The sequence below is a fragment of the Lissotriton helveticus genome, chromosome 4_1 (assembly GCF_964261635.1).
Source record: "Lissotriton helveticus chromosome 4_1, aLisHel1.1, whole genome shotgun sequence".
NCBI lineage: Eukaryota > Metazoa > Chordata > Amphibia > Caudata > Salamandridae > Lissotriton > Lissotriton helveticus.
The window spans coordinates 1,518,637,985-1,518,663,189 of NC_136063.1; the positions used below are offsets into that span (position 1 = coordinate 1,518,637,985).

General features: G+C 41.4%; 1 protein-coding gene across 3 annotated transcripts in view; it reads right to left on the bottom strand.

Annotated features, from left to right (window-relative positions):
- Nucleotides 1–25,205, bottom strand: part of LOC144829209 (aromatic-L-amino-acid decarboxylase-like) — a 799,768-nt gene that overhangs the window by 221,759 nt on the left and 552,804 nt on the right. For all 3 annotated transcript variants that reach the window (XM_078688118.1, XM_078688116.1, XM_078688117.1), the window contains exons 7-8: nt 21,496–21,562; nt 10,069–10,163 (exon numbers count right to left, since the gene is read on the bottom strand). In XM_078688118.1, the coding sequence (XP_078544244.1) occupies nt 10,069–10,163; nt 21,496–21,562 (162 nt within the window). The remainder of the gene's footprint in view (nt 1–10,068; nt 10,164–21,495; nt 21,563–25,205) is intronic.

Here is a 25,205-nt window from a genome sequence, read left to right on the forward strand (position 1 = left end):
ATGGGCCCAGAGGGGCCCAGGCTTGTTCCCCTGTTGTGTGGTCACCCTTCACAGCTGCCCCGCGTGCGAGAGGGCAGCTGCAACGTTCTTGGGCACATGGGTTGGAAGGGCACAGTGAGTGCCAGTGCCCACATCGTGATTTGACAGCTGCACAGCAATTAGTGCCAGCTGCGCTGTTTAGGCCTCATTTTTGATATTCACAGCTGCCCAGCAAGTAGTGGGCAGCTGCAACGTGTAGGCCTGCGAGGAGTGCGCACCCTTGACTTTCGCTGCTTTAGCAGTGCACCCTGAGATTCTATGCACAGGGCATTTGAGCCCCTTTTTGGATGGCCAGTTGGCCAGGGAGACTGTTAGATTCATAGGGTGCCAGGCCCTAGTGTGATTGTGGTGCTAGGAAATGTAATCTATGTAGTATGTTTTATGCACCCTGTTTTATACCTCTAAAAGTAGTTTTATGATTATGAGGTTGTTTTGCATATTATGGTTTATGCTAGTGAGATTAAGATTCATTGTGTGATTTATGTCCTTAATGTGAGTTAAGGTTAGGAGGTTAGGGTCCAAAATGTTTAGACTTGTGAGAGGATATCATAATGTATTTATGCTGGTGAGGTAGGCGCAGAATGTAATTCGCGCTTGATGTGAAACTGTGCATAATGTAGTTTATGCTACAGGCTGATGCTAAGTACAGTGATTATCAGTGTTTACTGGTTGTACGTTTATAATTTGTTTTACTTTTACTAAGTTTGCTTTGTGATGGTTCTGACAGTGGTCTAGTGGGCCCTGTCATGTGTAAATAATTCCCTTGTAGATATGACCCAGTGCCAGGTGACACCATGTATATATGTGTTTACTATTCTAATGTGTTTTGAGAATACAAAGGCTATTTTTGATATAACCGTGTGGGGAGTTCCTTTTGTAGTGTGCCTGGGATGTTGTTGCTGTGTGCGTGCACAAATAATTTACACATGGCCTCCGGGATAAGCCTGACTGCTCGTGCCAAGCTACCAAGGGAGTGAGCAGGGGTTGTCTTTGGCGTGTAACTCCCTTGCCCTGACATGAGTGGTGGTCTCTGCCTGGCTTTGGCGCAAGCGTTAGCCAACCAGAGATCCCATTTCTAATAGATACCTCCTCATTTATATCTTTATAGGTAGTCAACAGCTTTCATAGGAGCTATTTAGTGAGAACAGATACATCTTTTCTCCACTGTTTTAATTGCTGTTACATCACTGCAAGGAGTGAAAAAATAAACTATTTTTTCAAATTTCTGTGGAATAAAAAGGTGTAGTAGCTGTTCGATGGCTGCTACCCACGTTCTAGATCTGGCATCCTTAGTGGTATTCCCACAATCTTTTTGCTTTTTCCCTCCCCATTATGCTGTATCTGTTTTTGGTCCTAGGACTCCGAGCACTTTACCACTGCTAATCAGTGCTAAAGTGCATGTGCTTCTTCTCTAAACATGTATAGTTGGTGCATAACTGATTGACATATTTAATTTACTTGTTAAGTCCCTCGTAAAGTGGTATGCCATATACCCAGGGCCTGTGAATTATATTCTACTAGTGAGCACGGAAGTAGCTTTTCAAACCTGTCTCAGGCCTGTCACTGTAGTTGACTGAGGTTCTACTCAAGTCCAGGTTTTCCGGTGAACTGAACTGGAACACCATGCCAGAGCGAGGAGGAAGACAGGTGCAAGCGAGGAGCAGGGAGCGAGATCCGGGCAAAATGAGGAGCATTCGGGAGCATTCGAGTGCCATTTGAGTGCCGCCGTAGCTGCCCCAGATCAGCTGGGTCAGCTCAACATGCACAGCACGTCTCCTCCGCTGCCCCCCTCCCCCCAGTGGCTCACAAGCTCACGGCAGGCTCACGGGCTGTGCGACTGAGCCACTGCCGCTGCCTCACCACCGCCGTGGCATCTCTTACAGAGGTGGAGTGAGGTGTGAGTGATCAGAGAGTGGATTGCTGATTGCCGACTGTTGCTGACGTTGGTGCTACCGCTGGAAAGGCACTGCTCTGTCATCAGTCAGCCAGCCAGATACCTAACACTGCAGTAAGCTCCTGCTGTTGGGGTGTGGACTTCACTGGACCCCACACGCTCACTCTCATCAAGGCTCTCGGTCAACCTACGCGAGCTACCATAGGAAGGAGGTCTGGCAGATTGGGCAGATTGAGCCAAGCAAAGCAAAGCCAAGCAAAGGTGAGGGGCGCAGTGGGGGTTGTATTGCAGCTGCCCTGGGAGCATTTGGCGGTCATTTGGCGTTTGATTGTGACTGTGACTGCTGAGATCACGGAGTCGTAGTGCTGAGGCGGCGGCCAAGTAAGACTGTCCACTTCTGCTACGCAGAGCTACTCAGAGCATTCATTTAGTGCTCGGTCCTGACTTTTGGTCACATATTGCCATTTACTCCGCTTAATTGAATCGACCCCAATTGAACCTTAGCTGCGGTGGTAGCAGAGTAATCAGTAATCAGTAGGGCTGGGCGTAGTTCGCGAAGTAGCGGTACGCATAGCTACACGAAGTGCACTACGCACTACGCGAACTACGCGTAGCACTACGCGAACTGCGTAGTACCTTGTTTGAACTGTGCAAGATGCCGTTTTCAATGATTGCACAGTGCAGACAAGCATCCGGCACTGTGCAATCATTGAAAACGGCATCTTGCACAGTGCGAGCTGTAGTTTTCTGCCGCTTGAGTAGATTTTTACTCGAGCAGCAGCTTTCTTAACGCGGACTGGTAGTTTCTCATACCGAGCGGTCATGAGCATACGTGACCACTCGCAATGAGAAACCTGACCTCCCCGCGTTGAGAATTTCGCCGAGAGGTTTATTTTCCACGCTCGCGATCGGCAACTTGATGTTGCTGATCGCGAATGAGGAAAAAGTCTTGCACGGATGTCATTTTGCTTGCTCGCGGTCGCCAACTTGACGCTGAGGACCGCGAGCAAGCAAAAAATAACTGCTGCACTACGCTATGCGTATTTGCACTGTGCTACGTGCAGTTCGCGCAGGGCGAAGTAGCGCAAACTTCGCAAACTACGCTAGCGTAGCGTAGTGCTTAGCCCAGGGTTAGTAATCAGCAGAGAAGGCGAGTCCTGTTACCATTACTAATCACAGCTCCTTTATAGCTCCTCTATATAGTACTATAGTGCTACATACTACATATATATATATATATATATATATATATAATATATAAGCGGTACAATACAGGGGGGGTAAGCTGAAGATGAAAACGAGATCGGCAACAACTTCGGGACAGAAGAAGCAGAATATAAGCAGAAGGGCTCAAGATTCACAAGGGAAAGCGAGACTCCCCAGAAAAGTTATGACCAAGGATTTCTGTTTAGGAAATTATATGAGGAGAGAGTCAAGTCCAAGTGCTGGTGCTGGAACCAGCGTGCCGCATGAAGGAAGACACGGTGGATCTAGAATCAGATCAAAAAGGAGAGGCGTGGAGAGGCGTGGAGAGGAGCTCTGTCTGCGAAACACCGTTTAAGGCTCGATCAGGAGATATAAAGGATACTTCAAGAAAGCCGAATGGATTTAATGGGCTCTCCTGCCCTGAAACAGCAGTCAATCAAGGAATGCTTCGGGAGAAAAGGGAGTAAGGCTTGTCATGGCTTTGGAGTAAAAGATAAAGCAACTTGGGATGCAAGTCTATCCATAAGTACAACCACGTCACAATTCGCACAATCTTTTCGGATGATTCAAAATAAAGAAAACGTATCGCCTACATTTAACACGCTGCCTATACAATCAACACCTGTTGTGTTGTGTACCTTAGGTGGCAACAAAAATACAAAAGGAAACACAAAGGGAGGGGACCTTGTGACTACATCTGAAGGTTCTCCCGTGTCTACTTTGTGCAGTGTGAAGGAAAATAGAAACGTGGACGCGGTTGTGTTAATGGATGCGGATGCGGATGCGGATGTGGATGTGGATGTAATGGATGGAAGGGTAGATCGCAATCTAGATTTTGCACAAAAAGTAGGGAGTAAAGATGTAACAATCTCGGAAACAGACTCAATCTATGGTTGTGAAGATCAAAATGTATCAGGGAACGAGGATAGTAGTATTGACTTAGATCTTGACCAAGCTGAAGGTTCATTTGTATCATTTAATGCTTCAATTGCATCTGGTCAATTGAGGGAGCTGGACTATTTAGCCAACTCCTTAATTTCACTTTCAAAATGAAGTATATATTCAACTACATCGAGGACACAGTATAATACATTGAAAAACAGCCCAAACATAAAACGAAGAAGTAAACAAAACTTGGTCCTGGGAATAAATAGTCAGGAAATGGACAATTATGAAGTCAAATGCAATGGGGTGGATCACACATCACCAAAATTCCCGGTACTATCTGCAATGGGGGCAATAAGTAGTACATTGACGCAAATGTCGGAAATTTTAACAACACAATCAAAGCTATTAACAGAACAGGTTAATCATTATAGACAAATGGCAGCACAAATGATATCAATAAAGGATAATTCCGCAATATTGTCATCAATCAAACAGGACATGGGTGAATTAATTAAAGCCATAAAACATCTAGAGCGTATGGATGATATTGTGGATCTAATACAACTATTACCAAATAAAATTGGGATGTGCTGAGTGAACTACATCAATAAAAATGTCCTTCCAGACACGGGAGAGAGGTCTATAGAAACAAAAGATGAAACAAGTAATGCAATAAATGACAGCTACAATCAAAGAAAAGATGCTGCAAATACATCGTCAGAGCCAAAGTTAAGATAAACATCCACAGCGGATTACAACGTGATGGATATCAAGAGGGCTTTGCTCCCTATCTAAGCATAAGGAGACAAAAATAAATTACGAAAACTCGAGAAAAAACGACATTAAACTAACATCACCAGATGCATCAGCGCCAAAGGAGTGTGTGGTCTTTCCAATATTTAACAAATCGACAAAAAAATCAATAGGTCAAGACCATTCAAATGGTCATACGTCCGATGCAAACAGGCCAAGTCATGAAAAATCCGGTCTCTCGGCTAACCGAGATAAAGCCATAATATCAATCGATGAAACATCAGAGCACAAAACAGTCCCAAGAGCTGCAACCAATGCCATATCGATGTCACCAGTTCCAGCCATCATTAAGATACCAACAAACGCTCAACAAGCAACATCGGTACCGCAGTTAAGGTACAGTGAAGCATTGCAACAAGGAATAGAATACACTAGTACTTCTTTGGTTAACTTATGTACACACAATGAGGACAAAACCATGCCAAAACAAAGCAAAGAGGAACCCTTATTGAAAAAGATTATGAATGGGATACTAGAGATAACAGAAAAATTGGAAGTCAGGTACCTAAGTCGTCCAACAAAAAACATAAATATGTAACTATCAGAGGTTATGGACAATTGTGCTGATATGGAAAATGTACAAAGGCAATGTTTTGTGGGAACTCAACAGACAGAGAGGGAGGTACCGTACAGATCAAATAAAGGGAAGTTATGTCAAGAGTTCCAGCCACCATATAATGAATCTTTATGTAGTGACGATAATTGTATAATTGATTTTATACCTGCATATAAGTCAGAAGGCTATCATGACATATTAAATCAGTAAAACATACTAAAGTTGCTGAACTGTTTTGAAAATTTGAAAGAACTTAGCTCAAAATCACTTGCGGCTGTTTGCTTTGTCTCAGGTGATAAAGCCAACACAAAATACGAAATTACAAGAACAACATGGGGATCTCAGAGTGTGGTACTAAAGATATTAAACATTAAAGACTTCTTAACCGACTGGGGAATTATAATCAGACAGCCGGAGAAACATAAATATCCACATATTTTGAGAATTGCCAACAGACAAAAAGAATACGAAAAAACACCACTAAGTACCAGATTTCCATACAAAGGATCTGAAGATAACATCAGATTTGAGAGCTTTCAACTCACCGCAAGGAAAGAACGGGTTAATAATGGAAGTTCAGCTGATGTTCCACGTTTAGGTGAGAGGCAGTATCTATACAAGGCCAAGAAGTATTCCTGAAAGATCTAACACAAGTAAATCCCAACAAAGTGAGTTTTCAATATTGCCCTGGAATATAACGGGTTATGAGCGACAGTTAAAAAAGGCCGGGGAGAAAAATGATGAGCTTTTTACAAGATCAATGTGTGGTATGTTTACAGGAAACCTAGCATTCTGGGAATTTAAACATACAAAATTTTATTACACACGAAATCCAGGCAAAAAAAATGCCTTCGGAAGAGCAAATAGAGGAGTACTAAATTATGTCTGATAAGTAAAAAACTCAAAACATCATCTAAATATTTATTGCCAGTTTTTTTAACACATTGAAACCTTACTAATTGCTTGATAATTAACATTTATTTCCCTCCTCAATTAGTGAAAAATAGGTGTAGCTATCAAGCGACACTGAACAAATTGGAAACAATAATGGCAATGAATGAACACATGGTAGTCATATTAACGGGAGATTTTAATCAGACTTTGTTGCCCCTGGCGGATAATCCAGTAACCAGGGATGAACCAGATATGGCTTACAATATTCTGCAAGTAGTATTTCCTTCACAAAACGAGGTAAAAAAGATTGGTACCTCCTCTAGAGACACATATGCTTTGCTGACTGATCTAGGATATAGAGTTCTGAACGGTAGACAAAAAAAACGATCCATTACGCCCATTTTTACTTATGTAAAAAGTATGTCATAATACCTAGAGTCAAGAGTGACCAAGACCCTCAAAGGTTAGACATTAACATTAAGCACGACCATTGGGAGACTCATACAACGGCCAATAGTGGAAGTTTGACCGCTGTAAATGGGAAAATACTTATTTGGAACAACAAACTACAAATGAAGGCATCGAAACTGGAAACAAACATGACAGCCTGTACCCGAGAAAGACATGATTGAATTAAGTCTGGAGCTAACTAGTTGGATGCCTGGCAATCTATTTTAAAAAATATACTATCAAGTCTTCAAGTATTCAAGAGCTGTGATTAAATATAAATGTAAAAAAGATCTCAAAATGAAAGGAATCAAAGAGAATCTATTGTAAGGAGATGCGTTATATATATCTTAAAACTTCCAATATCGAATGAGAGGAATATGAAAATACAAGATATAAAGAAAGTATTTAAGAACAGGAACTGGCAAATAAAGCATGATAGTGTAGATACAGCTTATGCCCGATTTACAAGCGAGGGCCAAAAGACGATCCGTCCAGTTATAGATTAATAGCGATGTTGGACTTTGAAGGGAAACTGTTTGCGAAGCACCTGCAAAATAAAGTAAGGGCATGGGCGGAAGAAAAATCCTTAATTCCAATAACGCAAACTGAATTTTGCTTAGGGTGTTCAACCCTTGATAACATTGTTTCACTGGCCATGATGTAAAAAAAAGGCAAGCTTGCGGTAAATAACATTATACGCCTGCTTTGTGGATTACTCCACAGCATTCAACAAGGTCAACAGGCAAAGGTTGTGGAATAAATTATCAGCATGGGAGGTCAATTTAAACCTTTTAAACTTTTTTATTGCCCTGCACTCGGATACCTGGGTCAGGATGAAGCTGGCTCATGATAATACACTATCTCCAAAAATGGATATCACTAACGGTCTTAGACAAGGCTTTGTCCTTGCGCCTCTGTTATTCTCCCTGTACATTGCAGATATCGATTTGGTGTTAAGTTCAGATATGGGAGTTGGCACCTAAATTAGGGGACAAAAAAATACCATACCTAGCATATGCCGATGATTTTGTCATTTTATCCTTTACTCCTAACGGATTACAGCATCAGCTGAACCAATTAGACACATACAACAAAGTGAATGGTCTGATAGCCAACCTATCTAAAACAAAAATTGGTACATTTGGACGGTTTACATAATCAAAAATGTGGACTCTAGGAGATAATCCAATAGAGGTAGTGGATCAATATAACAACCTCGGTATAACATTGGACAAAAAATTATCAAGGCTAAACCATACGGTCTGTAAAAGTGTAAAACCGATAACTATTACAAAATCAATTGCGATATTCATGAAACTGTGTGGAGGGAATGCAATCACTCCATCTCTAAAAGCTTTACAGATGAAAATGATTCAGTTTTTATTGTACGCATCTCCTGCCATGGACAAGAAAGTAATTTTTGATTTTGAAAAATGTTTTATGAAATGTGTACGGGCCATACTCCATTTACGACAGACTACACCACATTGTATGATACGGTTGGAATTTGGCCTAAAGTCTCTGGAAACGCTGCACAAGCTCAGTTGTGTTAACTACATTATCGATTGTGCTAAAGCCGATTCATGTACATTGAAACATCTAATAATGGCGGAACTTCGGAGAAAAAAAGTAAGAGATCTGCAACTTTCTACTATAATGATGGAAATAGACTCTTATGAACTGCCTGATACTCAGGAGATGGGACAAATGACCAGGGATGTGCGGAAAAATCTACTAGGTAAAACATTAAAGCTAACACAGTGGAATTTAGATTACCTACAAGCTGGGAAATATAAACACACTTACCTATTAATTGACACATATACCTTGCAGGCTCAAGAATACTTGAGATGGAATTTGACCAGCTACACTAAATGGAAATACATAAGGTTCAAATAATTCTATATTCCGATACGGGAGTTTGAAGGGAATTGGAATAAAGCCCATAAAGATACTCAGGGATGTCGGCTTTGTGGAATCGGCAAGGAAACTCTTGAACATTTAATGTGCAATTTCCCGAGACTATTGCCCACACGGTGGTTATATTTACGCCCCATGTTTAATGATGCAAAAATAAGAACAAATTCAGAGGCTATACGCTATTGTTTTAGGCTCCAATGGGAAAGAGCAATAAGTAGGATGGTAATTGACTAGATGTTTTTTTTTATTGGATCTGTATATAGCTGTAAAGATAGGTATTACGACCTATGTATATCTTCTTTAATAATACTACGTATGATAAATATGTGAATGTTTTATTTGATTTTTTACACCTGCTTATTATCTATTTATTGTAATTAAATGATTAATGCAATAAAGTATTTTTACTACTACCGTCACTGTAGTGTCTGTGTGTGAAGTTTACTGACACTTTGACTTGGCATTTAAAACGACATGCCAGTCTCCTTTTAATATGCTTAAATTACCCCTAAGGTAGGCAGTAGATAGCCCTATGGGCAAGGTGCTATGTAAGAAAAAGGTAGGACATGCACTGTTGTGGTTTGTATGTCCTGGTAGTGACACACAGGCTATTTCATTTTTTTCTACTGTGAGGACTACTCCTCTCATAGGTTAGCAATGGACATTTCCTTATTCCTTTTTAAGTGGTCATTCCTGATCAGAGACGAGTAGCTTTTTGATGTTTCATATGTTTGGAATGGTATTTATAAACACTAAGGTGAGGTTGGATTTAACTTTACTCTTTTAGAAATGCCACTTTTAGAAGGTGCAAAAGAAACAATTGATGGACGGAATGCTGGACAATGCAAACATTCACTCCAAGTCACAAAGATCTGGGTCTAATCCATCATTCTTTTGCTCAGCACACCACCCCAGTTTGGACCCAGCCATATGCAAATTAGTCTTGACCCAGTTTCTTATGGGAACAGTCCGTCCCGAAATGCCTAGCCAGGTCCTCCCAGGACCTGAAACAAGCATCCTGGGACCGGTTTCAGGGCATCACCCTTCATCAGCCAGTCCAGCTTGAATCCAGTGGTGTAGTTAGCACAGGACCCACGTCTGGGCATAACCTTCCCACTTAGGGCGACATATGCAAAAGAAACAATTGATGTGACATTAGGATGTGAGTTTATTGAGTCTGATCTGTAAAGTGAAATCCCAGATTCTTTACACAACATGGATATAAAATAAAGCCGTACTGGGAAGTAGTAGTTTACTATTTTAATATTGACAATATAAAGATGTGCTTGGTAGCACATGATTTATTTCAGTAGTATTATTATTACTATGATTTAAAAGTGGAAGACTGCTCTATAATAGTCTGTTGGGGCATTTACAGTATTCTGAGATTCATAAAAACTATGCTTACCTCAACTCCTTTCATAAAATGCCTGAACTCTGGGCACACAAAAGCACACCCAGCATATGCAGCATCAATATGCAACCAGATATTCTCTTCTTTGCCTGCAATATAATAAATATATATTAGTTAAGCTTGTGAAATATGTAATGATTTAGTTGGTCTGCTGTATTCTTTGTTGCTCCATTCTATCTTGTCCAGTTAAGACAACTCTACTGAAAACCTTGCCTACACTGTCAGCTGAAAGCTCATTTGTCTTCCCTATCACAATTGGACAACGTTTTGGGATTTGTTTTATACTAAGATATAAAAACACCATTATGAAGCAGGTACAACCTGCATTAATCTGATAGGTCTGACATTGGTCCAACTTGCATTATTGATTGCATCTGATAAGCATAGAGAAATTGTGTGATATACAGTGAGGTGGGCATGACCAGCCATGTATGGCAGACATTTTGTATCTATCTTTTATTAGCTGCTTCCCCTATCTTTGACAAACTTCAGGTTAGCATTCTGGCCTTACTGTGTTCACCTCCTAAAGAGCAGACGTTACACTGTATGCATACAAATTATGAATCAGAGAACCACAGATGTTCTATGCTTCCTATATGACATTATCCTGGTGCAATATATTTAAAACATATCAATAAAAGCAAATACATTTAGATTATGTGACTGTTCATTAATTTATGGTATTTCAATTCAAATCTGTCCCGAGGAAATCCACAATGCACAATGCAAATTAAGAAATGTGCTTCTCTACAGGGAACAATAGCAGAAAATCTCATCAGGATAATGCTTGGCTCCTGTAAATATGCACACCTCTTTGATAGTGCTATTCCATCATGGTACATTTGGATGGGTTCATTACGTTTCTGATTGTACAAGCAACAAATCACACCTTTCTGCATTTCAAAAGCATGATCTTAGTTGTTGTGGAGTTTGGATGCTCTGTGTACTGACTCATGACAACTATTTCTCGAAATTATGGTATTTATATGACAAGCCACAGTTTATTGCATCTTCATAAACTTTTTAAGTACCATTATTTGCATCATTCTTTCCAAGTACAAATGGTAGGCAAGACTGGTATAAAATGCTAGCTAGTAAATCAATTTTAAATAGATCTTATAGTAGATTTTGGCATTTTCATTAAATTGGTTTGTCAAACCTATATATTACATACACTTGAAAAGCCTTGATATCTTACCTACGGTACCTAGTTCATTAGTCAAAATAAATGTGTTTGGATAAAATATCAAGTAGTTAGTATCGGGAGACACAAATATCAGAAAAAATATTGTGACACAAAAATATTGTGATGCAAGAATATGGCTGTCAATAAGATAATTTATTTCGGTAAGTAATATCGCTCTTAAGAATATTGTTGTTTTTAATATAATTTTCGAAATTAGTTGTAAAAATATAGTTTTTTAATTATTTAAATTTGTAGTTCATATATTAATTCTGTGTAACTATTGTTTGTGTGGTTGTTATACATTTTTTAAATATAGTTTGTAGTTTTAAGTGATTTAGAATTTTAATTTAATTGTTAATAGTAATTTATAGTGTTGTTGTAGGGTTTGTAGGGGGATAGGGAGGGATGTTAATGACAGAAAAAATAATTATTAATTACTAATAATGTTTAAATACTGATGTGATTGTTATTATATAAATGATGTAATACTGATTTATTTTAGTTGTATTAAAGGTGTGGGTTGCTAGGCTTTTAGGGGTATAGGGTGGAAAGTTAATTAAGTAATAATTAATTAAAAATTCTTAATTGGTCAATGTAATATTTGCTTGATCAACAATTATGTATATTTTGATTTACTTATTTATTCGAGTTACATCTTAGTTGGGGGGGTGCTGGGTTTGTAGGGGTCTAGGGTAGGAAGGTAATTAATAGTTGTGGAATAGTTATTTTTATTGTTATATTTTAGTTGTGGTTTGTAGGGGTGCAGGGTGAGAAGTTAATTCATTATTAATGAAATAACATTGATTATTTTATGAATAGTGATTATGAAAATTGATTAATTGAAAAAATATATCTCTATACATTTGTTTATTAAGAGTTTATTATTCTTCCTACATTTGTGGGGTTACTCATATATGTAGCGTATTTGAAGGGAAGCATTTTCCCTACTCCTCCTTAGACTTCAGTAGGAATGGTAAAATTAACATCTTTGGAGTTCACTACTTTCTCTACTGTTGCTTAGTTTGGAGTCAGAATAGTAAGTTTCACCCTTCCAAAGTCCTACACTTTCCCTACTGTTGTCCTGACTGGAGTGAGAATAGTACATTTCACCCCTCTGAAATCCAACGCTTTCCCTACTGTTGTACTGTTTGAAGTGAGAATAGCATACACTAGAGTGGGAATAGTTAACATAATATTCTTAGACTCTAGTAGTTTTCATAAGATGTTACAGAATTAATTGTTTAATTAATATTATTATTTTTAAATGTATTTTAATGTTTACGTTTTTTTGCAACTTAGTTCTGGGGATTTTTCAATGTTTTGTATTTTATTTATTGTCTACATTAATTGTTATGATTTTTCTTACTCAATTGCTGATATGTTTATGGCAACTCCAATTCCTTCTATAGTCTTTTTTCTTATCATTAGGATCCATTGGCGTTTAAGTTGAAAGTATATCTTGCATGCTGACGCCAACTTCACTTAGAGTGTAGCTACTTATCTTGTCAATTTATTAAGGGTCTGATGATGAGTTTGGCGGTGTGGGAGCGGGCCGCCACGCCACCGTCTCACTCTCACTCCACCAAACCTCAGAGCTGTCCGCCTGACAGATTACGAGTTACTTTAGTGCGGTTTCGCTGTGTGGGAGCAGGCGGTGGTGTGGCAACACCCCAAACTCATAATCAGGCCCTTAGTTTTTAACTCATCCAGTACAATTCATCCTAGCTTTGTGAAATGAGTCCACAGTAACCCTTGTATTTAGAAAACCTTTTCGAAACTTGGACCTGGCAGATGTCCCTAAACAAGGTAATTCAGTTGTGCAGCTAAAAATTATTTCTGAATTCTAAGAGATAAGTAAAGACGTGAAATTCCCTAGCTGTGTCCAAAAAACAAAAACTGAAATAGATTGCCCAAATAAGAATAAAGGTTTTGTCTGTGTGTGTGTGAAGGTGCTTCCCTGCTTATGGATGTAATGCATTCTGATGTTGTGTGTACATGGTTCTTTTCCTTATAAGTGTTTGTTGATTTAGTGCATGGGTACTCACAAACTTTCTCTCAGGGGCCAAATTTACAGTGTGGTTTGTGTCCGAGGGCCGCACCGGTGGGGGCGGGGTCAGTGGGGGAGGGGGCGGGGCTAGAGCAACAAAAAGAACTGTGACCATGAGGTTGGTCACAGGTCCCTGCAGCGGATGCGTTTGTCCACTGAGCCACCAGACCTGGCATACACACATCTCTCTCTCGCTCTCGTTCTTTCTCTGTCTCTCTCTCTGTCTCCCTCCCTCTCTCTCTCCCTCCCTCTCTACCTCTCTCTCCCTCTGTCTCTCTGTCTCCCTCTGTCTCACTCACTCTGACTGTCTCACTCCCTCTCACTCCCTCTCTCCCTCTGTCTCACTCACTCTGACTGTCTCACTCCCTCTGTCTCACTCACTCTGACTGTCTCACTCTCTCTCTGTCTCCCTCTCTCTCTCTGTTTCCCTTTCCCTCTCTCTGTTTCCCTCTCCCTCTCTCTGCTTCCCTCTCCCTCACTATATTTCCCTCTCTCTCTCTCTCCTTCCCTCTCCCTCCTTCCCCCTGCCTACCTCTCTTTCCCTCTCCCTCCTTCCCTCTGTCTCCCTCTCTCTCCTTCCCCCTCCCTCACTCTGAGGTCTCCCTCACTCTGAGGTCTCCCTCACTCTGAGGTCTCCCTCACTCTGAGGTCTCCCTCCCTCGCTCTCCCTCTGTCTGCCTCTGTCGCCCTCCCTCGCTCTCCCTCTGTCTGCCTCTGTCTCCCTCCCTTGCTCTCCCTTGCTCTCCCTCTGTCTGCTTCTGTCTCCCTCCCTCACCCTCGCTCTGCCTCGCTCTCCCTCACTCTCCCTCTGTCTACCTCTGTCTCCCTCCCTCGCTCTCCCTCTGTCTGCCTCTGTCTCCCTCCCTCGCTCTCCCTCGCTCTGCCTCGCTCTCCCTCCCTCCCTCTCCCTCTGTCTGCCTCTGTCTCCCTCCCTCGCTCTCCCTCGCTCTGCCTCGCCCTCCCTCCCTCGCTCTCCCTCACTCTCCCTCTCTCTACCTCTGTCTCCCTCCCTCACTCTTCCTCGCTCTTCCTCGTTCTCCCTCGCTCTCCCTCCCTCTCCCTCCCTCTCCCTCGCTCTCCCTCCCTCTCCCTCGCGCTGCCTCTCTCCCTCCATCGCTCTCCCTCGCACTGCCTTGCTCTCCCTCACTCTCCCTCTGTCTCCCTCCCTCGCTCTCCCTCTGTCTGCCTCTGTCTCCCTCCCTCGCTCTCCCTCGCTCTCCCTCGCTCTGCCTCGCTCTCCCTCGCTCTCCCTCTGTCTGCCTCTGTCTCCCTCCCTCGCTCTCCCTCCCTCTCCCTCCCTCGCTCTCCTTCGCTCTGCCTCTGTCTCGCTCCCTCGTTCTTCCTCGCTCTCCCTCTCTCTGCCTCTGTCTCCATCCCTCGCTCTCCCTCGCTCTTCCTCGCTCTGCCTCGCTCTCCCTCCCTCCCTCTCTCTCCCTCACTCTGCCACTGTCTCCCTCCCTCGCTCTCCCTCGCTCTGCCTCGCTCTCCCTCGCTCTCCCTCTGTCTGCCTCTGTCTCCCTCCCTCGCTCTCCCTCCCTCTCCCTCCCTCGCTCTCCTTCGCTCTGCCTCTGTCTCGCTCCCTCGTTCTCCCTCGCTCTCCCTCTGTCTGCCTCCCTCTCTCTCCCTCCCTCTCTCTCCCTCCCTCGCTCTCCCTCGCTTTGCCTCTGTCTCCCTCCCTCGCTCTCCCTCTCTCTGCCTCTGCCTCCCTCCCTTGCTCTCCCTTGCGCTGCCTCTGTCTCCCTCCGTCGCTCTCCCTCGCTTACCCTCCCTCGCTCTCCCTCACTCTCCGTCTCTCTGCCTCTGTCTCCCTCCCTCGCTCTGCCTCGCTCTCCCTTGCTCTGCCTCTGTCTCCCTCCCTCGCACTCCCTCGCTCTGCCTCTGTCTCCCTCCCTCGCTCTGCCTCTGTCTCCCTCCCTCGCTCTCCCTCGCTCTGCCTTTGTCTGCCTCCCTCGCTCTCCCTCCCTCGCTCTCCATCCCTCGCTCTCCCTCCCCTGCTCTCCCTCTGTCTGCCTCTGCCTCTGTCTGCCTCCCTCGCTCTCCCTCGCTCTCCCTCCCTCGCTCGCCCTCGCTCTGCCTCTGTCTCCCTCCCTTGCTCTCCCTTGCTCTCCCTCAATCTGCCTCTGTCTGCCTCCCTCGCTCTCCCTCCCTCGCTCTCCATCTGTCTGCCACTGTCTGCCTCTGTCTACCTCCCTCGCTCTGCCTCGCTCTCCCTCGCTCTCCCTCTGTCTGTCCCTGTCTCCGTCTCTTTCCTTCCCTCTACCTCCCTCCCTCTTCCTCTGTCACCCTCTTCATTTTACCCTGCCTTTGTGTTCCCGGGCTGAGACAGCTTCAGGGCACACACACACATACACACACACACAGCCACATCGCAGCACTTCACAGGCCTTTAAAAGACCATTAACATGTTAATGAGGCTTTGTTCACCTCTTAGCGCCCCTGCAGCTGCACTCTAGACTATGGCAGGAATCGCCCGGCCCCGACAGAGCTGCAGAGTCTCTGAGTTGCGGTGCCGGGGTGTTTGCTGACACTCTTAAAAAAAATAAATAAATAAAACACGGGTACAAAGTCTGCAAGGTCCGTAGGCCACCAGGGAAGGCTTGCCGGGCCGCTGGATGCCCGCGGGCCATACTACGAGTACCCGTGATTTAGTGTATGGTCTATGCATGTGTATTCCCTTACCATTCTCAGGTAGAATGTTGTTTCCAATTTTCTGATTGCTCACTTTGCCTGCATATTGCCTCATAACATCAGTGGAAGCAATGTAAAAGCAGCTGTCAGTATATCAGTTGGCATGTGTAAGCCATTTCTTATAAGGCGGACTGTGAGTTGTACACTTGCATTGAATGTATTTGGACCTTATTTAGTAAACTTCAGTGCAATGTGCAAGATTGGTTTCTATGCTGAGCATTGGATGCAATCATAAATAATTGAAATAGGAAATAAAGGAAAAAATAATTCTTCAAGTGTTTATTCCTGCTGTAAATACATTTTTACAGGATGTGTCTATCCACAATGAGATACAAAGTGGGCCTGATTCATAACGGTAACTTACACTTTAGATTAAGTTTACACTTTTGAGAAAGTTTATTACTTTTCAGTATTCACAAAGTGCATTTTTGTGCAAAATTAGACTTCTGTAGTAAGTTACACATGTAACTTGCAGCTTTGGGGTGACTTACACCAGTGGATCTTAACCTGTGGCCCGAAGACCCCTGTGCGTCTAAGATGCCTAATCAGGGGCACTGTGACTGTTTAAAAATATTGAATAATATTTAAATTAATACATTAAATTTGACAAAGTGTATACAAATAAAGGATCAAAATGAAAATGTGAAACCTTTGTCTATATTTGATTGTGAATTACACAAAACATAGCAATATTTTAGTATTTGTTTGGTGTATGCTTGTTTTTGTATATTTTTTTGAGGTTCAAATTAGAGAAATTGTTTAGTCCGGAAGTTCGTGCCTTCCAATATTGACTCAGTGAGGGTCCGCATATTCCATTAATTATTCTGTGGGGTCCACAGCAGTCAAGAAGTTAAGAATTGCTGACTTACACTTTTTAGAAAGTACAGCACTACACAAGGCCAATCACTGGTACTGCAACATCCTTCCATAGAAAATAATACATGTGGGGAATTATAATAAGACATCATAGGAAACAGCCTTAAAATACATTAAATTATTCTATTATTTAAAATAGTAAAAAATATAAGTAAATATAAAGTGATGTTAAAAAAAATATTAAAATAGTACCTATTTATTATTTAGTTCTAAAAATTTTAATAACCTATTTTTATTTTAAAATATAATGTAACATCAACACTAATTAAATATAATTGAATTAATTTTTATTATTCTATGCATCATTTTCCTTAATAATTAATGGAAATTTGAAATATTTTTTTTTTAGGCTGGAATATATTTTTAATTTAAACTTAAGAAAAATAAATTTAATTTAATGGGATATAATTCAATTAATTAACGTTTTTATTTCAAATAAATGTAATAGTGCTGCACCCATTTCATTTTTGTTTTGCTTTATATCTAAAGTAAATAAACAAAGTGAATGTACATTAATTTCAACATTTTTTTTATATATATTTTTGAGTTTATACATTTTTTTAAATATCCCTATACTTTACCAAAGAGAGACTCCACAGTAGTGGCAAAGATGCCCACATGATAAAGTATTTAGAAATGTTTTAGAAAATATATTTAGCTAAAAAATATATCTAAGTATTTTTATGAGGGAGATAACGGTGCTGGTATGCGATCAAACATTAATAGTTCTTTCCATTATGAGATGTGTGTCAACATTGATTGATGTATCATAAATGAAAAGACCCAATAACAGTGGTTGTAAATCATATAACTTTTTTTTTCTCCTAGTACTTAGGAGCAATTGATCCATATGGGTACACTGTTCCCCTAGTGGTGACGCCATGCAGGAAGAATAAAGGACAGAAGATCTACTCTTTAAAGGGCAGGCCTTATGATGCACTGACTTAACCCCCTTGTGGCAAATGAGATAATAGGTTTCAGATGGAGGAATCAGCTGAAGCTTCACCGATGGAAACATAGCAGTTCTGCCACCTCTATGAAAAGGGTTTGGTGATTTACAGCAGTGCTTCAGCTCTGTGAAACTCCTAATGGATACCATTGATGAGCATATTGCTGAGCTATCAAACCATATCTGTGATAATACCTTTGACAAACCTGACACATATAATACTTAATGGGTGACAATATGGAAAGCTTTTTTATAAATAAAAAATAAATAAAAACTGAAAATAGCACAACTGTTTGCTGATTGATTGGAACTACAAATCACCTATTCCTGGAGGATCATTTTAGTCCATAAGAATCCCTGTTCTTCACAGGAGCAACCAATGATCACTGGCATCAAATGCTGCTGACTCTTCCAAACTGATAAGGAAAGTAGCATTCAGGGCTGGACTTGCCAATCAGGTGTTAGAAAAAACCTTTTTGGGGCTGGGGGCAAGCAGGCTTTTATCAGCCCATGTTTTCGTGACTTGTGTCCTTAAATTAATTACATTGAGCATGTGTGATGTGCTGATTTGAAGTTACTGTGTTTTTATGGCTGGTATATACCCAGGGCCCCTCCCCAAATTCCAGGAAGTTAATGATAGAACCACACATTTAGTAAGAATGAAAATGTATGGCCTGTAACAAGACTATCTATATGTATTTTGAATGTCTGTGTTGCAAACTCTGCACTTTTAATTACACTGAGAATGTGAATTCTTGAAATTGAAGAATGCAGGATTAAGCTGGAGTGCAGAGCATCAGAGTGAGCCAGGAGTGGAAACCACCCAAGCCAGAGGCAGAAAACAATTTGAACAGAGAAGACATTTAAGTTAAAAAAAAACAGCCTTCATTTGTGTGTGTGTGTGTGTGTTTCCGTGCGTGTGTCACACAGAGAGCGACCTCCTGTGTTGGTGTAGTTTGCTTGCAGCCTAGCAGTGCCCTACCAGTATCCTGACAGTCCCTGAAATGTGGTGCCCCCTGCAAACGGGCTACGTATTGCATGATTGACAAGGCCATGTTTGGCATGATTGGGCTGTCTATGGTATAATGGTGGCCATTCTTAGCATGGCAGGGCATCTCCAGCATGAGGATACCCAACGCTGGCATAAGAAAGACCCTGACATAAGGCTGGTTAATCTTGGTTTACAATGGTCATGCTTGTCAATAAGGAGACCGCCTACATAATGTGGCATATTGTGGAATTGGTTAGCATTATAGAGTTCATCCTTCGCATACTCCTGGCTCTGGGACAGTGCTGTTCAGTCCTGAAATATTGTGCATATCCTAGGCATGATAGTGAACAGGCCTGGCATAATGTTTGATATTTTTAACGCATTAAGGACAGTTGAGAACTGAAGGGGCACATTACAGGCCTACTGCTGATCATATTTAATTATTGATGGCCTCCTTGATATTATTTAGCCCATCCTCTGCATAACAGTGGTCCTGCAATAATTGTGCCATCCTTGGCCTACAGTAAATATATCTGACATAGATGTGGCCATCTCAGTAATGTGATCTGGTGGGTGGGCAGCAGTATATGTAAGTACCTGATTATAATTACAAGTGGATGCCATAGGTGAAATGTGTATTACCAATAATGAAAAGCTGGTGCTTCAGAAAAATAAATTGTTTTTGATAACATGTCAAGATTTTGGTGGGATTATTTTATTGATCCAAAATGAAAGCATGTATTTGACAGCAACATATTTTTCTTTCTAGAAGATCTAAAGTTGATGATTAGGGACACAGTGATTGCATTTCAAAATATACTTAAAACTGATATTTGAGTGAGAGGAAGTGTGTTACTGCTAATGTTATTCTTGCTGTCAGAGAATATCTACTGTTATGTGCATTTAAACTTCTATATTGATAAAGCACTTTCACCTCTATTATTAATATGATGTCCAATACCTTAGCTCATAAAACTGGAGGAGCCTATATGCTGTCTAGATCAGAAAGGTGTCTATAAATTAGGTGGTTAATGCAAAAACAACAGTTGATGCACAGAATGCAGAACAATGTCATACATTCACTCCAGTACAGAGATCTGGGCAGATATCCATCGTTTTTCTGCTCACCATGCCATTCCAGTTTGAACCCAGCCATATGCAAATCAGTCTTGACCCTGTGCCCCATGGGAACAGTCCAGCCTGAAATGCCAAGCCAGGTCCTCCCTGGACTGGAAACAAGCATCCTAGGACCGGTTTCGGGCTTTCAGCCGTCATCAGCCAAGATAGCTTGATTCCAGTGGCATGGAGAGCACAGTACTCACGTCTGTGCATACCCGTCCCACTCGGGGTGACAAATGCAAAAACAACAGTTGATGGACAGAATGCAGAACAATGTCATACATTCACCCCAGTACAGAGATCTGGGCCTAAATCCGTCGTTTTTTGCTCACCATGCCATTCCAGTTTGAACCCAGCCATATGCAAATCAGCCTTGACCCTTTGCCTCATGGTAACAGTCCAGCCAGAACAACAGTTATTTTTGCATTTGTCACCTCAAGTGGGACGGGTATGCTCAGACATGAGTCCAGTGCTCTCCATGCCACTGGAATCAAGCTATCCTGGCTTATGAGGGCTGAAAGCCCGAAACTGGTCCTAGGATGCTTCTTTCCAGTCCAGGGAGGACCTGGCTTGGATGTTCGGGCTTGACTGTTCCCATGGGGCACAGGGTCAAGACTGATTTGCATATGGCTGGGTTCAAACTGGAATGGCATGGTGAGCAGAAAAACGATGTATTTAGGCCCAGATCTCTGTACTGGGGTGAATGTATGACATTGTTCTGCATTCTGTCCATCAACTGTTGCTTTTGCATATAAATGAGGTGGTGACACTTTTGTGTGAGCCGCAAGTATTGCTGTTGACAATGTTACATTATAAGACTTGTGTAGCTATTCAATATTCCAGAACTTTGTTTGGGAAATACAACCCCCTCCTTGTTGCTGCTGGAGGAAATTAGGTGCAATCGCTTTGCACGCTCACAATATTTCAGAGTGGAATAGCTGTGCCTGTGCATGTCAGAATAGATGTCCACTGTGACAGCTCTGAAGGTGCTTCATTAGTCAGATACTAATGCATAGTGAAAGTCAAACTGAGGACTATTGTGAGACCCCTGTGAATGCCTCCTTATTGGGATAGCAATGTGGGATAGTACATAAAGGTGCATTGCGACAGTCCTGTTCTTCCTGGTGAGTTACAGTGGCATTTCAGCAATTATATGTAAGACATTTGGCTGTAAATTTCTTCGAAGGACATTCCCAACATTCAAACAATTCCCTGAAGATCATCAGTCTTGTTCGCCATGCTTAGCCTCAGTGCCATGTGTGCAGGCATGAACATGTTTACTTTGGCTACTTTTAGTGCAGAGTCCAGCCCTGGCAATGCACACCACACCATGGCTAGGACAGAATACATATGCAAAAAAATCAGATTAGTTTTCATCATATTTACATTAACTTTCATAGCCTCAAGACAGAACTCCAAATGGAGATTTTGCGTTTGTGAAGTGGCATACACCATATGGACACTTTATTTGAAAATGATGTGGAAAGTAATCAGAGGTGAGCAAACATGGGTCACAATGTTTATACATGAATATAATAAGATAAAGAAATGAGATGAAGACTTACAAATTGGACCAAGTTCTAAAAGGTTGTCGAAGGCACAGGAGGGGGTGGTTCCAAGCGTTGCACAAAACTATGGATTGAAATAAAAGGAAATATAATGTAAACGTAATGCTGATTACAGTTTTTGTTTTTAATGTATTTATTATTTTTACAAGCAATAGACTTGCAAATTGTTAAGTTCCATTAAGACCACCTGTGGCTTCGCACTTAAGTCATTAGGCACATAATCAGTCAGTAGTTTTATATACACAAAACAATGCAGCATACTGCAGGATATTATTCTTTGTATATTTCTGTTACATGTATACCGAAGGGCCAGTATGGGTATAAGGAGCTGAGGTTTCTTTTTATCTCTGCATATTATAGGCAAAGTGCAGCCAAGCAGATTTATAATGATATCTTAGATATGGTTTTAATAATGTAGAATTCTTTGAAGGCACTTCCATTTCACTGCACTAAACTAGCGAGGTAATAAAATATCCTTTGTTTGCTGGAGGAAGAGTTAAATCCAGAGGAGGGTCTCTTGGTGTAATTTACAGTGTCATGAGAACAGTATTGAATATCGATTCCCTTAGATGTAATACTTCAACCAAACATTCAGAGTACTGTCCAATGTTAACAAAGTCTAACCCATGGCTAAATTATTAAAAATCAAAGTTATGTGACATATAGAGTCCTCTCTTCCACTCTAACATTATTCGTTATCTAGCAACCTTCTTTGGCTATGATTTTAAATCTAGATCTTTGTATGGTTATTGTGAAAAATTGTGTTGTTGGCTGACTGGGGTGCGAGCCCTGTTCAAGTAAGTCACAATCCCTTGCAGTGTGAACCACAAAAGGCTAGTAATTATACCTGTGCTTAACCCTGGGTAGCTTAATACAAAAATCAGTCAGGCATCATTTAGAGGCAATGCGTAAAGTATTTGTGCAGTCCATAAACAATAATAAAGTGAAAACACAACACAAGAAATTCTCAAACCAATTTACAAACCTAGAGTAAATTTTCATAAGTTATTTGAAACCAAAATAACAAAAATCCAAGCAGTAAAACCGGAGATATGAATATTTAAAGTTTTTAGTAAAAACTAGCACATAAAATATTCCACGGAAACCAAGTCATGCAAGACTGGATCAAAGTAAAAAAATATGGCTGCAAGCAATTGAGCATGGTTAGGCTACAAGAAGTAAATTGAGTTCATTCAGCGTTTTAATATTGAACTTCGAAAAACTCTTGAGAAAATGTTCTGAGAAGGTAAAGTTCAGCGAGGGAAGGCTGCGAAAGGAAGCATCATTACCAGATAGCCTTGGTTCAAAGCCATGGTATAGATTTCTACGTTCTGACTGTCGCTGAAATGAAAGTCAAAAATCTCCGGATGGATGAGGCAGAGGGCTGTAGCTAAAGACAATTCCATGAGGCCGGATACCCCATTTGCAAAGGGCCACTAAAAAGGGTTTCCTGCTATGAAGAAGAGCATAGCGGGGGAAGCCGCAATGTCAATCCAATCAGCGATGCAAATTGTGCGGATAGGCAAACAGGTTGGTCCCAGTCTCCTCCTGGCTCTCAAGCAGCTTTTGGCCAACATTCTTTTCAGTCCTCAGTTGTGGGATTTGGCCATCTGGGCACCTTTTTCACAACAACTAAGGGTCCAGGACTGGTGGGACATCTCTGGAGGTTCAGGACTCGCTCATTCTGGGTCCAGGTGCAGGAATACTTTTATTTCCTTGTGGCTCTGAACAGAAGGCCAGCAAACTAGCCCTTGGAATCACTTCTGGTAGTGATGTGTGCAGGTGAAGATGAAGGGCTCAACAGCGGGGCTGGTCTCTGAGGTTGGTTCAAGACAGGCTCTAGGCAGAAAGACAGTCCTTCCAGGTACAGCAGCAGTCTTACAGAGTGCACAGCAGGTCACAGCAGCAGACAGTCCTCTTAGAGTTGTTCCACGGGTCCAGTATTGAACTGAAGAGTGTGTCTGAACGTTCTAGTTTTATATTGTGGTGCCTTTCTTCTGCAATGTGGGAGAAACTTCTGGAAAGTGTTTTTGAAGTGCATTGAATTTCCTGACTTCCGTGCCCTGGCTCCAAGCTGGCTTCAGTGACAATACAGGGTCATTAGACCCTTTGAGTGAAGGCAGAGCACATGCCATTTAGGTGTAAATGGGGCTGTGCTCAGCTCCACCCCCCCATCCTGTCAACAGATGGCCCATTGAGGCACACCTAATCCCTCTATTGTGTGACTCTCTGGGAGGAATTCATAAAGTCCTACTGTTAGCCACAAGACCCAAGACAGGCTGCAGGCACAAAAGGGCAGGACAATGCCAATGATCAAAAAGTGGCATTTTTAAAATTGTAATGAAAAATCTGACTTTACCATTAAAGAGGGTATATCATTACAATTTCATAGTTACCAAACATAACATAAATACCTGCTCTCAAACTGGAATTACAGATTATTAAAAAATAATAGGGAATCCCCAATGTTATCTTATTGGAGGGGTAGGAATAACAGCAGTGAAAATCTAATTAGAGAGTTTTCTACTATCAGGACATGTCAAACTTAAAATGAACGGGAACTGGAAAAAGGGGAAGAAATAGAACCCAGCATCCAACATTTTACAGCTTCATTACAATGGTCCTTTATTAGAATAAGGCATTTCCTACTGGATCTAAACCCCACACATATAGTGACATACTTTGTTGAAGATCTGATAGAATCCAACACCCGGAGGTCATTAGCTACTGGGTCTTTCACTTGCATAATTATGGGGTGTCTAAGCTCCATGAGAAAGTGCTAGCTAAATGGCAGTCTAAAGAAAATCTTCAGATATCAGCACCAGCTTGGGATAAGATTTATTAGTTTAATTTTTCACTATTAAAGGGTGCAAATATGCGATGCATGCAATTTTGCATCACATGGCTGCTATATAGAAACCCTGTCTTCCTCCACAAGATTCAGCAAGATTAGGTAGTAATGTTCACAAGGAAATGTCCGCATCATTCATTCAGAGGCAATGTTATATTATAGACAAGTGAAAGCGTGATATGTTGGGAAGATAGAACAACATTTACACAGGATGGGTGCTAAAGAAACTCAAGGCACCTACTACCTCAAGGTGCTATAGGTCTACACAAATGTGAAACTAACATAAAACTTTTGAAGAATGAGGTTCTAATTACAGCACACCTGACAGTTGTAGATATTTCAGTCTTGGCTTTGATAGTACGCCCTCAAAACAAAACTCTGTCTGTCAAGTAGAACAGAGTTAATATCATAGCACAATGTTTAAACAAAAGGGGATCCAGGCAGTCCATGAAAAATTTTAGAGAGAGTCCTCTTCAGATTTCATCAATTCTTTCTTTATTAGTATTCAAAATTTCATTAAAATATCTCCCAGCACGTAAATCGCCAGCACGTGTTTCGTCCCACGCAGAGACTTCATCAAGGCATGAATATAGTTGAGTAAATTCTATAGATGCGTCAAATCATTAGTACACGCAGTATGTTTAGTATATGGGAGAAAGAGCACCACGATAAGTGTAAGTGGATGAGCACAAATAGTGTGTCAAAACATCACTGGTATCGGAGTCAAAATTGTAAGGAAGCCACAGCATCAGCCATATATGAAAAGATGTAACTTAACAAAAACGATAGTATATAGACTCCATCTAATAAGTAGCCAGTGTGTAGAAGGTCCGAGTATAGCAAAAGACCATCCACT